The sequence below is a fragment of the Littorina saxatilis genome, linkage group LG17 (genome assembly GCF_037325665.1).
Source record: "Littorina saxatilis isolate snail1 linkage group LG17, US_GU_Lsax_2.0, whole genome shotgun sequence".
In the NCBI taxonomy this organism is placed as follows: Eukaryota; Metazoa; Mollusca; class Gastropoda; order Littorinimorpha; family Littorinidae; genus Littorina; species Littorina saxatilis.
Window position 1 is genome coordinate 22650915 of NC_090261.1, and position 17167 is coordinate 22668081.

The following is a 17167-nucleotide window of genomic DNA, read 5'->3' on the forward strand; positions in this document are numbered from 1 at the left end:
CACCAAGCTGAAATGCAATACCGAAGTCCGGGCTTCGTCGAAGATTACTTGACCAAAATTTCAACCAATTTGGTTGAAAAATGAGGGCGTGACAGTGCTGCCTCAACTTTCACGAAAAGCCGGATTTGACGTCATCAAAGACATTTATCAAAAAATTGAAAAAAAGTTCGGGGATTTCATACCCAGGAACTCTCATGTCAAATTTCATAAAGATCGGTCCAGTAGTTTAGTCTGAATCGCTCTACACACACACACAGACACACACACGCACGCACATACACCACGGGCCAGTTTCATAAGCCAGAAACACAGTCGACCAACTGCAGTTGTCCGAGAGAACCACAGTAATCCGACGTTATCGGGTTTCACGAACAAATTTTCAGTCGGCCGACTGCGGGTCGTCTCACCGGAAGTCGGCCAAACACGGTGATGCTCTCCCCCCATTTAGGAACCTACGCTAACATGATGGCGCGAGCTTCCATTCAAATTTAGCTTAGGCAACGAAGGTTCGATGACGTCATCCAATAGTCACATCACAGAAGGAAATGTACAAAGGCTGAACGTAGCCCATTTTAGCTCGACTTATTAGACAGATAGGCTTGAGGAGAATGATAATAACAAAGTTATTACCAGAGTGCAGACCTCAATGATCGTGAGAACGCACAATTTATTGTTTTCTGATGGTTATAACCGGAAGCTGCTTTCGATAATGGGGCAGACAACTCCCGTAAACCCTTCGAGGCTTACTTCCCTTCTATTGTCGTTAGTTTCATGGCTGACGAACAGTTGTTACTTACGTTCATATGCAGCTATCGAGCGGACGTCAGCCTGCCGTCACTTAGCCAAAATGAAATGTTTCTCCGCTAAATTCAAGTGGCATAGTTATTTCGATGGAGACAACCAACTGAAGCAGATTTGTCTGAAGAGCGGCATATGGCATGGCCGGAGCAAAATGGCAAGTCTCTACGCTGCCATTAAACTAACGACAACAAAGAAGGGAAGTAAGCCTCGAAGGGTTTACGGGAGTTGTCTGCCCCATTATCGAAAGATACTTCCGGTTATAACCATCAGGAAACAATAAATTGTGCGTTCTTACGATCATTGAGGTCTGCACTCTGGTAATAACTTTGTTATTATCATTCTCCTCAGGCCTATCTGTCTAATAAGTCGAGCTAAAATGGGCTACGTTCAGCCTTTGTACATTTCCTTCTGTGATGTGACTATTGGATGACGTCATCGAACCTTCGTTGCCTAAGCTAAATTTGAATGGAAGCTCGCGCCATCATGTTAGCGTAGGTTCCTAAATGCTCTCCCCCCAACACTGTGTTCGGCTTACTCCGGTAAACCGAAAATAAATGTAATTATCCGCACAGTCAATGGCAGAATGCTCACACTTTTTTGGATTGTGAGCCAAACCTTGTGATTGTTCTTCGAAATGTATCTATCACGACGCAGTAATCCAGGGCTGAGGTGCACGAAGATCGAAGCGGGTGACAACCATTGGGTGGTAACTTGGTGAGAGTTGTCACCTTCTTGGGGGCTAACCGACTTGGGTCTCTCCCTCCCACTTGGTCGCGGTGCACGAAGCCGTCTCGGTCATTTACCCTACTGTGTCGGAGGTTATAAATAGATTCGGGAAAGTGACTTGAGTGGCCTTAGTGCGCATGCGCTGATCATGGTGTCTACCGTGGAGCCATCGGGAATCCAAGGGAAAACACAGAAATCTTGACTATAATTATCAGAAAAGGGAAGGGCAGTGACCAAAAATAAATGATACAATATTTGTAAATGTGGATAAGCACTGAGGCGAAAAACTAACGTGTGTCTCTTTTTGAGCGCTTTTAGGGCACATCAATTAGGGTTGGGGTTGGGTGAAGAGGGAGATGCAAAAAAAAAAACAACCTACTGTGAATTTTGGTTCTTTTCATCAAAATTCTGTTTGTTTTATAAAGTTATATCTGAGGTTTCACAGATTTTCAATTTGCACTGATACATTGGCCTCGAATGAATCCCTCGGTAATGCTTTTAGGTCTACGACCGAACCAAAATCATCCTGTTTCTTAATGTTTTGAGCAATGGGTCTTTTTTTTCTTTACATTTTAATTCAGCTTCATTCTACTCAGAAGAAATTCTTTCAATGTGATGACAAAACATTAGATAGATGTTTGCTCGGAGAACGTTTGTCAACACAGCAACATTTAAAACAAGTCGCGTAAGGCGAAAATACAACATTTAGTCAAGTAGCTGTCGAACTCACAGAATGAAACTGAACGCAATGCAATTTTTCAGCAAGACCGTATACTCGTAGCATCGTCAGTCCACCGCTCATGGCAAAGGCAGTGAAATTGACAAGAAGAGCGGGGTAGTAATTGCGCTAAGAAGGATAGCACGCTTTTCTGTACCTCTCTTTGTTTTAACTTTCTGAGCGTGTTTTTAATCCAAACATATCATATCTATATGTTTTTGGAATCAGGAACCGACAAGGAATAAGATGAAAGTGTTTTTAAATTGATTTCGACAATTTAATTTTGATAATAATTTTTATATATTTAATTTTCAGAGCTTGTTTTTAATCCGAATATAACATATTTATATGTTTTTGGAATCAGCAAATGATGGAGAATAAGATAAACGTAAATTTGGATCGTTTTATAAATTTTTATTTTTTTTTACAATTTTCAGATTTTTAATGACCAAAGTCATTAATTAATTTTTAAGCCACCAAGCTGAAATGCAATACCGAACCCCGGGCTTCGTCGAAGATTACTTGACCAAAATTTCAACCAATTTGGTTGAAAAATGAGGGCGTGACAGTGCCGCCTCAACTTTCACGAAAAGCCGGATATGACGTCATCAAAGACATTTATCAAAAAAATGAAAAAAACGTTCGGGGATTTCATACCCAGGAACTCTCATGTCAAATTTCATAAAGATCGGTCCAGTAGTTTAGTCTGAATCGCTCTACACACACACACACACACACGCACGCACACACGCACACACGCACGCACATACACCACGACCCTCGTTTCGATTCCCCCTCGATGTTAAAATATTTAGTCAAAACTTGACTAAATATAAAAAAAAAAAAGGAGGACGATATAGATTGTTAAATAAAAGGATCTGTGCTTTAGCATTCTGTCTCATCGTCATTGTTAACTGTTGCACTTCACACACACACACAAACACACACACACACACACACACACATACACACACACACACACACACTTTTGCTCCAGTTACAATCATGTACTTCGTAAGGCTTTATTCAAGTTTGTCTCTTGTTCTTAAACATCCGAATTCAAAGCACACGTCTGAGCTGAGAATATATACATAAATGTCTGCCGCCATTCAATGTGAAATAATGTTGATTTGTGATCCAAACACTTCCGAAGAATGCTGGTTCGTGTGTCTTCAGTCAACCGGCGCCGCATCATCACAACTCCACCCCTGCCTGCCTGCAAAAATACAAACATAGATGGTGACACACACAATTCAACCCAATTTTTGTTTTTATAATTTCTACATCCGTTGACCGAATTAGTTATCATTTGGTGTTTATTAACTACAGCTTATGCATGACGAAGGTCAACAAAGTTGTGAGTTTACAGGTTAAATGGAGGAGTACTTTGAAACACTTTTGAAAGAAGCTAAAAAATCGGACCATGAAACCTACAAACAGGAAACTTCGTGGAATGGTGATGAACAAAGTGAAATTCATGCACAACAACCATGAAGATATTCGCCGAACACGATTGACTGGAAAAATGACCCCTTCATGGTAGAGTCACACTTGCGCAAAATTAACCGATGACAGGAACGCAATCCTGTATGGGGATGCCCTCCTCCTGCCTGTAATGGCTGTACTCAAGTCACTGATTGTCTAAGGTTGTTTATGGTATACTTCGTCCTTCAAATAACCCCAAAAATATCAATCTTGAAGAATTAAATCGGGTTCGTTAGTCTACCGCTCCATTTTAAACCTCGAACTGTTGAGTCCATCCCCGAATTTGGATTCTTTTTCGAAAGACAACCAAAGTCAGACCATTTCACCTACAAAATAGCATCTTTCGGGACTAGTCATGCCGAAGCTGAAATTAATGTACACCAAGTATGAAGTCCTTAAAAGGCACAGTCCTTTCCATGCAAACGATTTGGCTCCAAACCTGGCGATGCTTTTACGTAGAATAAGACTTCCCCTTTCCCAAGACACATGACAAAATTCAACAGCCTGAATCAGTGAATGCTTTGTGTGCACAACAAATTGTTATTTTTTAATTTTTTTGCGAATTCACTTCATTAACAAAAAACTAGAAAAAAAACACCAAATTCACCAAATTCCAGCTGAGCAGAACTTTATTTTAACATGGGCACATACGTCTGACTTCTTTTGGTGGAGATCGGAGGATGTGCGATTCATTTCCTACTAGGCACTGGTGTCAACATGTGAAATTCATTAAGCGAAATGTTTTCACTATACACAGAACATAACCAGGCTATCAAATGTGTGGTATATGTTCAAGTCAAAATGATGCCCTCATTTTTTTTTAATTTGAGAGATCTGTGATGTCTGACATTTTGATTCAAAATGTAAGGAATTTATACTTAAGCTCTAATGAGTAAAAATTTGTCTTGTCAAAAACCAAAAGCATATTCCTTCCTCTACATGTACATGCAAGACTTTCTTTTATCTGTGCATCTTCATTTAGTACAGCAAAGAAACAAAAACAAAACATCACACTCTGCATAGCGAAACAACTTGCAAAGAAAACCTCACAATCTTTATTGGGAGAAAGCCCCTGACTGTTGCAATGTTTTATGCATTAAAAAACCCACTGAAACTGTGTGTTGGAATTCTTCAGTTTGATCAGCTATATATGTGTTTAAAAAGTTACCTTGATCATTCTGACATGCTGTGGCTCAAATCACATCTCAGACAATGTTGTAGACTCCATAGATCTATAGATGTTGAGGCGCATGGAAGAACTGCATTCTGTGGAAACACAAAACATACACACAGAGGAAGAACAAGTCACAACAATTTTTAGCAGCAGCAACAGTATATATGATTTTATTAGTGTGGTGTTCGTGATGAGTTGGGGGGGGGGTGGATGGGGTGGGGTGGGTGGGGGGGGGGGGGGGGGGGGGATGTGAGAAGGCTAGTTGGGGAACCGGGGGAGGTTTGATATTAGTCAGCATTGTCATTTAAATGTTAGTGATTCAAATGACTGAATTTAAAACAGGGAGAGAGAGATTGTGAATATATTTGTGTGTGTGTGTGTGTGTGTGTGTGTATGTATGTATGTATGTATGTATGTGTGTGTGTGTGTGTGTGTGTGTGTGTGTGTGTGTGTGTGTGTGTGTGTGTGTGTGTGTACAGGTAAATGCAGAGCCATTGATTGGAAACAAAAACTTGTTACTGTTAAATATCAACAGTTATACAACATAAGAGGCAATGGAAAAGTATGATATGGATATGAAAATATATGTTGCAGGTGGAAGAGGGGAGGGGGAGAGGGTCTTTGTTGCTAGCAGTTAGAAAGCAACTAAGGCCAGCTGTTGTTCTGGGTGTAACCGTGTAATGTTTAGGCCAAAAAAAAAAATTGTCTGTTTAGGGTAACCCGACCGACCCTATCGATTTGGCGCCGACCCAAAAACTTTTTTTTGATTTCAAAAAAAAAAAAAAAAAAAAAAGAGGTAAAAATGCTAAAAAGAGACATTTGGCGTTTCTTTCTCTCACTTTCTCTCTGTTTTATTTATACGTTAGTTTTGAAACATGTATTCATCAAATATAAGAAGTGAATGTTCAGCCAACATAGCATTTACACAAAAAAAAAAAAAAAAAAAAAAAAAAAAAAAAAAAACTTTACCTACCTACCGACCCTACTTTTTTTGGTCATGTTACCCTAAACAGACAATTTTTTTTTTGGCCTTAAGCAAACATGTTTGTGGATCACCTTCTGCATTTAGATCTGTTTGAGTATTTGCAAAGTTACCTTGATCATTGTGGCATCCTCTTGATCCCATCACATCTGAGACTATGGCCTGTAGACTCCATGGTCAGACGCTGGAGTGATAACAAGGTCATTCTGAAAAATTGAACATAATTATGCAGAGAGGGGGCAAGGATAGGGGGGTGGGGGCAGGGTTGAAGGTTGGTTACAGTGCTAGTTGGTCATGAGAGTGTTATGGGGTGAGGATGGTGCTGATATTAATAAGCATAATCAGTTAAAGCTCACAACTATCTTGATCTTCACAGACATGAATTGCATAATGAATCCACAAGCATGTACCTTTATTTTTGCCCTTGAGTTATAGGTGGAAGGAAATGTTGAGTGGTAAACACAAGTTGTATTGATCACTGGGTCAGCCTGTGGTCAGTCCCCTTTGATCTGCAGATTGCATCAGCATAAACAAACACAACGTCATCATCGTAAACAGCCTGAATGGTCAATCATGAATCTAAGAATACAAACACTGGATCTAATTTGAGAGTCTGCAAACGAGTCAGTTTGAAGATTCAATGAAAATCTGGCAGTCAATGAAGCAGATAGATCTGGCCTTGCGCTTGTGTTTGCAAGCAGATACATGTTTGAACATCCCTTATCTTAACGTTATCATTCAACAGATTAATATTTTGCCTGACGATTTTCCTGCCGATGAGCTAAACAAACAATGAAAATCACAGAAGTGGTAAGATTTTGAAGACGAAATTCAGTCATACAAACAAACTCAACAGAAAGAATCTAGCTAACTACTGTACAGCTTTCGACAAAATCAACGCATTTGCATGCCTTAGTCATTCCTGCTTTGATTCCAATAATTCTACATGATCGTACTGCACAAAAAATACGAAAACGAGCTGATCGAAATGAGTAACACTGCCTCACCTGCTATGATTGTACTGTGAAAGCGAAGGTCGTCTGCGATTCGAGATTTCAAAGTCGAACAGCGGCGTTTCTGCACTCTCAGCGGTTATCTTGCTTGGAAATGTGAAAAGCATGACTTGAAATCGAACGGAAGGCACCATTCTACCTTTTCGTTTGGGCGTTGTTTTTGTAAAATCTCCGAAAACGTCATTTCGAAAAAGGCGGTCGCCATTTTTTTGGGTGCCAACTTCTTTGAGTGGGGCTGCTAGCTAGCTGGTCCAAACGGGAGCCTCCCATTCGGTACGCAACCCTGTGAAAAAAGCTTCGTGCACCCCGACCGGGAGGGAGCGGACCGACTTGGGCAGATCTCCCATTGGTTGTCACCCACTTTGGCTTCGTGCACCTCAGCCCTGGAGACAAGTCAGGGTTATGTCTTGAAGACGTCACATTATGGCGTAAGAGGGTTAGACGTCACGCGAAGGAATTACTAAAAGTCTCGGTCATAGTTATTTTGAGCGGGCCGAGACTTGTTTTTTCTTCGTAATCGGCCATTTCCACGTGCGAATGAGCAAACGGAAGTGGTAATGTTGCTAAATTTAGCCCTCGACTTGGCCATTTGGATTACTGTACAGTCGGTCGACTGCGGTTGTCCGCGGGTGACGGTGATTCGCTCATGAAACGCGCTTTTCCGGCGGTGACCCGGCGATCAACCACAGTCCATCGACTGGGCAGTCGATCGACTGTCAGTCGGTTCACTGCTATCTTATGAAACTGGCCCCACGACCCTCGTTTCGATTCCCCCTCGATGTTAAAATATTTAGTCAAAACTTGACTAAATATAACAAGTCGCGTAAGGCGAAAATACAACATTTAGTCAAGTAGCTGTCGAACTCACAGAATGAAACTGAACGCAACGCAACGCAGCAAGACCGTATACTCGTAGCATCGTCACTCCACCGCCCGTGGCAAAGGCAGTGCCAGTGGAATTGACAAGAAGAGCGGGGTATTCGTTGCGCTGAGAAGGATAGCACGCTTTTCTGTACCTCTCTTCGTTTTAACTTTCTGAGCGTGTTTTTAATCCAAACATATCATATCACATATCTATATGTTTTTGGAATCAGGAACCTACAAGGAATAAGATGAAAGTGTTTTTAAATTGATTTCGAAAAAAAAATGATGGAGAATAAGGTGAACGTAAATGTGGATCGTTTTATAAAATAGATATATTTTTTTTTACAATTTTCAGATTTTTAATGACCAAAGTCATTAATGAATTTTTAATGAAATGCAATACCGAAGTCCGGGCTTTGTCGAAGATTACGTGACCAAAATTTCAACCAATTTGGTTGAAAAATGAGGGCGTGACAGTGCCGCCTCAACTTTCACGAAAAGCCGGATATGACGTCATCAAAGACATTCATCAAAAAAAGGAAAACAACGTCTGAGGATATTATACCCAGGAACTCTCATGTCAAATTTCATAAAGATCGGTCCAGTAGTTTAGTCTGAATCGCTCTACACACACACACACAGACAGACACACACACACACACACGCACATACACCACGACCCTCGTCTCGATTCCCCCCTCTATGTTAAAACATTTAGTCAAAACTTGACTAAATGTAAAAAGAGGATTTAACTACTGAAAAGACCCAGTCAATGGAGTCGACAGTGTACCTGCATCTGCTTCTCTGCGTCTCTTGGCAAACCGGGTTCTGTCCACGCCAGCTGCTGAGAAGAGGTTTTGCCATTGATATGAGCTGCGATTGATGAGCTGCTGGGATTGGAATCAGTAATACCTGGGGACAAGAGAAGGCCCAGTGGAGGCAGGAGAAGGCTCAGTGGGGGCAAGAGAAGGCTCAGTGGGGGCAAGAGAAGGCCCAGTGGGGGCAGCAAACTGAAAGGCAAAGCAGGGGCAGCAAAAGGCCAAGTAGGGGCAAGAGAAGGCCCAGTGGGGGCAAGAGAAGGCAAACCGGGGGCAGGAGAAGGCCAAGTGGGGGCAAGAGAAGGCCCAGTGGAGACAAGAGAAGGCCCAGTGAGGGCAGCAGAAGGCCAAGTCGGGGCAGGGGAAGGCCCAAGGAGGGCAGGAGAAGGCCCAGTGGGGGCAAGAGAAGGCCCAGTGAGGGCAGGAGAAGGCCACGCGGGGGCAGGAGAAGGCCCAGTGAGGGCAGGAGAAGGCCCAGTCGGAGCAGGAGAAGGCCCAGTAGGAGCAAGAGAAGGTAAAGCAGGGGCAGCAGAAGGCCAAGTGGGCGCAAGAGAAGGCCCAGTGAGGGCAGCAGAAGGCCAAGTCGGGGCAGGGGAAGGCCCAAGGAGGGCAGGAGAAGGCAAAGCGGGGGCAGCAGAAGGCCACGTGGGGGCAGGAGAAGGCCCAGTGAGGGCAGGAGAAGGCCCAGTAGGAGCACGAGAAGGCCCAGTAGGAGCAAGAGAAGGTAAAGCGGGGGCAGCAGAAGGCCCAGTGAGGGCAGGAGAAGGCCAAGTCGGGGCAGGGGAAGGCCCAAGGAGGGCAGGAGAAGGCCCAGTGGGGGCAAGAGAAGGCCCTGTGGGGTTAGAAGAAGGTAAAGCGGGGGCAGCAGAAGGCCCCGTGGGGGCAGGAGAAGGCCCAACAAAGGCAGGAGAAGGCCCAGTGGGGACAGGAGAAGACCCGGTGAAGACAGGAGAAGGCCCAGTGGGGGCAGGAGAAGGTAAAGCGGGGGCAGCAGAAGGCCCAGTGGGGACAGGAGAAGGCCCAGTGGGGACAGCAGAAGGCCCAGTGGGAACAGGAAAAGGCCCAGTGGGGGCAGCAGAAGGCCCAGTGGGGAAGGGAGAAGGCCCAGTGGGGGCAGCAGAAGGCCCAGTGGGGACAAGAGAAGGCCTAGTCGGGACAGCATAAGGCCCAGTGGGGGCAGGAGAAGGCCCAGTGGGGACAGGAGAAGGCCCAGTGGGGGCAGGAGAAGGCCCAGTGAGGGCAGCAGAAGGCCAAGTGGGGGCAGGAGAAGGCCCAGTGGGGACAGCAGAAGGCCCAGTGGGGGCAGGAGAAGGCCCAGTGGGGACAGCAGAAGGCTCAGTGGGGGCAGGAGAAGGCCCAGTGGGGGCAGGAGAAGGCTCAGTGGGGGCAGGAGAAGGTAAAGCGGGGGCAGCAAAAGGCCCAGTGGGGGCAGGAGATGGCCCAGTGGGGACAGGAGAAGGCCCCGTGGGGGCAGGAAAAGGCCCAGTGGGGGCAGGAGAAGGCCCAGTGGAGGCAGGAGAATGCCCAGTGGGCACAGGAGAAGGCTCAGTGGGGACAAAAGGTAAAGCGGGGGCAGCAGAGGGCCTCGGGGAGGGGGGGGGGGGGGGCAGGAGAAGGCCCAGTGGAGACAGGAGAAGGCCTATTGGGTGCAGAAGAAGGCCGAGTGGGGGCAGGAGAAGGTAAAGCGGGGGCAGCAGAAGGCCCAGTGGGGGCAGGAGAAGGCCCAGTGGGGACAGGAGAAGGCCCAGTGGGGGATGCAGAAGGCCCAGTGGGGACAGGAGAAGGCCCAGTGGAGGCAGGAGAAGGCCCAGTGGGGGCCGCAGCAGATCCAGTGTGGGCAGGAGAAGGCCCAGTGGGGGCAGGAGAAGGCCCAGTGGGGGCCGCAACAGATCCAGTGCAGGAGAAGGTAAAGCGGGGGCAGCAGAAGGCCCAGTGGGGCCAGGGGAAGGCCCAGTGGGGACAGGAGAAGGCCCAGTGGAGGCAGGAGAAGGCCCAGAGAGGGGCAGGAGAAGGCCCAGTGCGGAGAGGAGAAGGCCCAGTGGGGGCAGGAGGAGGCCCAGTGGGGAAAGGAGAAGGCCCAGTGGGGACAGGAGAAGGTAAAGCGGGGGCAGCAGAAGGCCCAGTGGGGGAAGGAGAAGGCCCAGTGGGGACAGGCGAAGGCCCAGTGGGGGCAGGAGAAGGCCCAGTGGGGGCAGGAGAAAGTAAAGCGGGGGCAGCTGAAGGCCCAGTGCGGGTAGGAGAAGGCCCAACAGGGGCAGGAGAAGGCCCAGTGGGGACAGGAGAAGGCCCAGTGGAGACAGGAAAAGGCCCAGTGGGGCCAAAAGAAGGCTCAGTGGGGGAAAGAGAAGGCCCAGTGGGGGCAGGAGAAGGCCCAGTGGGGACAGGAGAAGGCCCAGTGGGGAAAGGAGAAGGTAAAGTGGGGGCAGGAGAAGGTAAAGCGGGGGCAGGAGAAGGTAAAGTGGGGGGGCAGGAGAAGGTAAAGTGGGGGCAGGAGAAGGTAAAGTGGGGGCAGGAGAAGGCCCAGTGGGGGCAGGAGAAGGCCCAGTGGGGGCAGGAGAAGGCCCAGTGGGGACAGGAGAAGGCCCAGTGGGGACAGGAGAAGGTAAAGTGGGGGCAGGAGAAGGTAAAGCGGGGGCAGCAGAAGGCCCAGTGGGGGCATCAGAAGGCCCAGTGGGGGCAGGAGAAGGCCCAGTGGGGGCAGGAGAAGGTAAAGTGGGGGCAGGAGAAGGCCCAGTGGGGGCATCAGAAGGCCCAGTGGGGGCAGGAGAAGGCCCAGTGGGGACAGGAGAAGGTAAAGTGGGGGCAGGAGAAGGCAAAGCGGGGGCAGGAGAAGGCCCAGTGGGGACAGGAGAAGGTAAAGTGGGGGCAGGAGAAGGCCCAACAGGGGCAGCAGAAGGCCCAGTGGTGACAGGAGAAGGCCCAGTGGGGGCAGGAGAAGGCAAAGCAGGGGCAGGAAAAGGCCCAGTGGGGACAGGATAAGGCCTAGTGGGGACAAGAGAAGGCCCAGTGGAGGCAGGAGAAGGCCCAGTGGGGACAGGAGAAGGCCCAGTGGAGGCAGGAAAAGGCCCAGTAGGGGCAAAAGAAGGCCCAGTGGGGGCAGAAGAGGCAAAGCGGGGGCAGGAGAAGGCAAAGCGGGGGCAGGAGAAGGCCCCGATGATGGGGGCATGAGAATGCCCGGTGGGGACAGCAGAAGGCAAAGCGGGGGAAGAAGTATCCTTGACAAAAGGGATCAAAAATCCCAAAACTAAGGCTTTTTTTCTCAGAATTAGCCCTTAAATGAAATAAGGCCTTACTTTTCCAACATCATAATTATTGGAAATAAGGCCTTTTTTTTTAAACGTCATAATGGAAATAAGGCCTTTTTATTCTGCCACTTGAATGCTTTTACAATGAGAGAGCGCTAGAGAGAGAGGAGAGACAGACGGACAAACAGACAAACTGAAAGACAGACTGGCGGACGAACTGACGGACGGACTGACAAACATACAGAGAGAGAGAGAGTGTGTGTGTGTGTGTGTGTGTATGTGTGTGTGTGTGTGTGGTATGTGTATGTGTGGAATGTGTGTGTGTGTGTGTGTGTGTGTGTGTGTGTGTGTGTATTTGCAAATGTGTCAAGATAGGTACAGGTGCACAGGACAGAGAGTACAGGTGCGACAAACGATTTCAACTAGTGTCGTTGTGTTCATCTTCTGGACATGTTGTCTCTGGTTCCATTTATTATCTCTTTTTTCGCGCGCACACGCATATGTGCGTTTATGAGTGTGTGCGTGCGTGCGTGTGCGTGTGTGTGTGTGTGTGTGTTATCATTACGGTGAGCAATAGTGATGCGCAGAAAAATGGGGTCTTCTTTTGTAAGACCCTATTTTTTTTTATTTTTTTTATCTAATTCTAAGGCCTTATTTTATTGAGGCCTTAAAAGAAATAATGCCTTATTTCTGTACGCCTCTACTTTTTTTTTTATATAACCGTAAAGATTTAAGGCCTTATTTTAAAACAACAAGAACAAAAGCACAACAAAACTCTTCTTTCTCGAAAATTCGGCCTTATGTTGTAAAAATATGGCATTATTTGTAAAAAAAAAAAAAAAAAAAAAATAGGACTTACTTCTTTGAGGCCTTATTTTTCGTTTTTGTGGCCGTTTGTGCCAAGGCTACAGAAGACTCATTAGGGGCAGGGGAAGACTCATTAGGGGCAGGAGAAGGCTCAATGGGGGAAGGAGAAGGCTCAGTCGGGGCAGGAGAAGGCTCAATGGGGGCAGGAGAAGGCTCAGTAGGGGCAGGAGAAGGCTCAGTAGGGGCAGGAGAAGGCTCAGTAGGGGAAGGAGAAGGCTCAGAAGGGGCAGGAGAAGGCTCAGTAGGGACAGGAGAAGGCTCAGTAGGGGCAGGAGAAGGCTCAATGGGGGAAGGAGACGGCTCAGTAGGGGCAGGAGAAGGCTCAATGGGGGCAGGAGAAGGCTCAATGGGGAAAGGAGAAGGCTCAGTAGGGGCAGGAGAAGGCTCAGTAGGGGCAGGAGAAGGCTCAGTAGGGGCAGGAGAAGGCTTAGTAGGGGCAGGAGAAGGCTCAGGAGGGGCAGGAGAAGGCTCAGTAGGGGCAGGAGAAGGCTCATTAGGGGCAGGAGAAGGCTCAGTAGGGGCAGGAGAAGGCTCAGTAGGGGTAGGAGAAGGCTCAGTAGGGGCAGGAGAAGGCGCAGTGGGGGCAGGAGAAGGCTCAATAGGGGCAGGAGATGGCCCAGCAGGGGCAGGAGAAGGCTCATTAGGGGCAGGAGAAGGCTCAATGGGGGCAGGAGAAGGCTCAGTAGGGGAAGGAGAAGGCTCAGAAGGGGCAGGAGAAGGCTCAGTGGGGGCAGGAGAAGGCTCAATGGGGAAAGGAGAAGGCTCAGTAGGGGCAGGAGAAGGCTCAATGGGGGCAGGAGAAGGCTCAGTAGGGGCAGGAGAAGGCTCAGTAGGGGCAGGAGAAGGCTCAATGGGGAAAGGAGAAGGCTCAGTAGGGGCAGGAGAAGGCTCATTAGGGGCAGGAGAAGGCTCAGTAGGGGCAGGAGAAGGCTCAGTAGGGGCAGGAGAAGGCTCAGTAGGGGCAGGAGAAGGCTCAATGGGGGCAGGAGAAGGTTCAATAGGGGCAGGAGAAGGCTCAATGGGGGCAGGAGAAGGCTCAGAAGGGGCAGGAGAAGGCTCAGTAGGGACAGGAGAAGGCTCAGTAGGGGCAGGAGAAGGCGTGAACAGATTGCTCACAAGAGAATCTACACTGTGACCATGATCAGGAACAGTTTGAGTATGAGAAGAAACAGCAGAGATAGGAAGAGAAAGATCACTACCAGGACCCGAGGTTGGAGTCGGTTTTGGAGAATCCACGCGAATGTCCTTAGCAATCTTGAGGCGCTGTCGCAACTTCTTCAGCTTTTTCCTTCTCTTCATGCAGAGCGCGGCACAAAAGACGAAGAAGATGACAAAGCCCAAGGAGAATGTGACCAGCAGGAAGATAGCGTAGGGCGCCAGTGTTCCCGAGTGGCAGCATTCGGTCTCGCAGCAATCCGGTTTTTCGTGTGTGCACTGCACCACATGTCTGGTGCAGTCCTTCGTCGCGGGGGAATACACGATTTGAATTCCGTCTTTTTGTTTTGTCACTCTTCGATATATACACCTGTCGTAAGCGCAGGATTTGTCCGCCGAACCGCTCTGGGTTTTTTTGGTGACATTGCCAACGGCAAAAGCTCTGAGTATGACGGCAGCCAGGCAGGTGAAGGAGGTTGGACAAAGCATCGTTCATTCTATCGGAACTGCGAATGAACGCTCGCTTGACGTTTGGACTTGGTCTGGACTGAACATTGAAATCTGATGGGTCGGCGTTCGTGTGACGTTTCGGTTTAGACAGAACAGTAGTGTAGTTGTCCAGGCTGCGGCGTCCTCTCAAATCTGCCTGGTTGGCGTTCGCGTGACGTTTTCGTTTATTAGACAAAACAGTACTGTAATGTCACAGCCTGCTGCATTGTTTCAAATCCTTCGGGTTGGCGTTCGTGTGACGCTTTGAGTATACAATTAAAAGGTGCTGATCTGGTGCATTCTTTTAACGCTCCAGGGTTGTTACTGGGACAACCGTCTGCGCCCGTTTCTTTGCAAAAAAGGAACCAGTAACTGCAGCTTTCAAAGTCGACCTGACATTTCAGTGAACCTTTACAGCCATCTCTGCCTGTGTTTTGTCGGATCCGGGGTTTTGCTCCGCAGAGCTTATACGTCATTTTGTTTAAGACACTACGTAATATTCCAAATGTTCTAAGTTCTAAATCTACGACATGTTTGATGTAGTCAAGGTGTGTGCCTCAACGTGTAGCTGTGACGTCCCCTGTATGTGTAACGTCAACAAATCGAGCTTTTACGTCACGCGTTTTCTAAGTTCTACATGTCGCACTAGCATGTAAAATGGATTCCGGAGAGTGTGGAACAACGGTGACAATATCTCTCAGCACAGTGTAAGAAAGAACAAGTGCAAGACTGGTAAAGAACAACAATACGTGTGCGCAGCCCTACTTATATAGTTAATGGACATACGAGAATATTCGGGAAACATCGACACTAATCTGGTTAGATCTACACAGTTCCGTCTGTCCGATGAGCGTCTACGCTTACGTCATGAGTGACTGCGCACTTAATCAAAGTAAGTTCCATAATGTTCTTTATCCTTCCATTCGATTCCAGTGGTATCTCTCCACAACAGAGACACTGTGTACCCTGGCCTCCATCATGCTGTACAACACAGTGTACGAGGCCACCGTAGCGCACGTGCCATGACATGGTATCAGCAAGTTATGTTCTCTTGTCCCCACAGGGGCGCTGTTCGCCAGTATCGCCGCTGTGACAGAGACGCTGTGTACCCTGGCCTCTATCACGCTGTACAACACAGTGTACGAGGCCACCATGGTGCACGTGCCACTCCGCCAGTGATTACATTGAATGACTGAGCCTTATGTCCTCTTGTCCCCACAGGAGCGCTGTTCGCCAGTATCGCTGTGACAGAGACGCTGTGCGCCCTGGCCTCCAACACGCTGTACAACACAGTGTACGAGGCCACCGTGGTGCACGTGCGAGGTGCTGTCTTCTTCTTCGTGGCCGGCGTCATCGTCCTCAACTTTCTCCTCATTTTGTAAGTAGGATCCTGGCGGCGTTGTTTGAATGTTTAACCCCGTGTGAAGTTCGCGATCTCACTGTCGGAGTGAATCTCGAAACACTGAGTCGCTTTTCGTTCAGTATGTGACGTGACCGTGCTTCCACGGAGGGCCCCAAAGGGTTTAAAATCGTGATCGTGATTGGCGTTTTTTGACCTTTCTGTGACCGTGATTGCCGAAATTTCCATTTCTGTGATCGTGATGGGACTTTGCCCGTGATCCGTGATGACAAAAAAAATCAAGTCTCGTGATCGTGATTGTCATTTGTTTTCGTGATCGTGATGGGCATTATTGCAAAGCATTTTATTTTCAACGTACATTTTTCACAGCTGTATCACTTTATGATCCTCTATTCGTCAAGGTGTTTGTGATCGTGAAAACAAAAATCAAGGTAACTGTGATCGTGAAAGCTAAAATTTCCCTTCCCGTGATCGTGATGATACCCCCCCTTTGGGGCCCTCTCCACGGAGAAGGTTCACTTCGGGACTATGTCGTTACTGAGTCTGCAGATTTAGCCCCGTGTGGTGTTCGTCCCCACTGACTCTGATTGAATCTAAAAATGCACTCTTTTTCCAATATGTGACGCGATTTCCATGGGAATATTTAAGGAGGTAGCCTGACTGAGTCGGGAGCACCTAGGTTAAAGTCATGTGTACATGTACAAAGCGCGAACGTGTGTGTGACCTCAGTCCTACCCAAGTTCATTCATACGAGTCTTACCATTGCTTTTTAGGGGGCTAATTTACAACAAAAAAACAGTTACCGATGACACAATAATACAGCTGTATCGTGTGCCGCATAAATTACAGAAATGTGTCCTTGGGCTTAGTCATGACACGATAACACTAACAGACGAAGAACGAGAATTTTTCAGTTTTGCCAGAATTATAGCATTTCATTGTGGCTGTGGGTAAAACACTCTCCACACTGTCAATGTCATCTTGATTTTAGAGGACAGCACGTTTCGCCCTGCAGTCCGGACTGACGATCTAACAGCGAACGACAAGAAGAAGAAGATCTTGATTTTGAAGGGAAAAAACACCTGAATTTGGAAGAATACACTTTGACGATATGTTTCAGTTTGGATGTTCCTTTTTTTGTGTGTTTTTTGCAGGGTGTTTATGCGTGTATCCGCTGGTTACTCCCTGCTCAGCGAAGAACTGCAGTCATCAATGGAGCCCGACATTCAGACTTCTCACAGCCGAGAGTTCACCAAGGGAGACAACCGTTTTGATATGCGTTACAATAGCAGATAAAACTTTGGCAGAGCTCTGTTAGTCACCCTTGCCGCAAGTTTCATCGACACTGTTTCGCTCGAAAACTCTGCATTGTGCATATCTCTTCACACTCTTTTTCGCGAGTATTCTGAACACAACTTAAATCGTTCTTGTACGTTTAAAACTGATCGACTTTGACCCCAGGCACTTTGA

The 17167-nt window shown here is 47.5% G+C and overlaps 2 protein-coding genes and 1 long non-coding RNA gene across 3 annotated transcripts; 1 reads left to right on the forward strand and 2 right to left on the reverse strand.

Moving 5' to 3' along the window:
- Positions 1-3253: 3253 nt before the first annotated feature.
- On the reverse strand, positions 3254-7292 carry LOC138952867 (uncharacterized). The gene is made up of 5 exons (XR_011451443.1): positions 6894-7292; positions 6297-6395; positions 6000-6092; positions 4899-4996; positions 3254-3461 (listed from the first exon to the last, which is right to left on the reverse strand). It is a non-coding gene; the product is annotated as an uncharacterized lncRNA (long non-coding RNA).
- Positions 7293-7322: 30 nt separating this feature from the next.
- Positions 7323-11489, forward strand: LOC138953230 (spidroin-1-like). Its single transcript, XM_070325030.1, has 3 exons — positions 7323-7327; positions 8692-9709; positions 9825-11489. Exons 1-3 carry the CDS (start codon positions 7323-7325, stop codon positions 11487-11489), a joined length of 2688 nt encoding a protein of 895 aa, XP_070181131.1.
- A 768-nt stretch (positions 11490-12257) lies between these two features.
- Positions 12258-15508, reverse strand: LOC138952127 (uncharacterized). The gene has a single exon (XM_070323723.1). The coding sequence runs from the start codon at positions 14335-14337 to the stop codon at positions 12682-12684; it is 1656 nt and encodes a 551-aa protein (XP_070179824.1). The 5' UTR covers positions 14338-15508; the 3' UTR covers positions 12258-12681.
- Positions 15509-17167: the final 1659 nt, after the last annotated feature.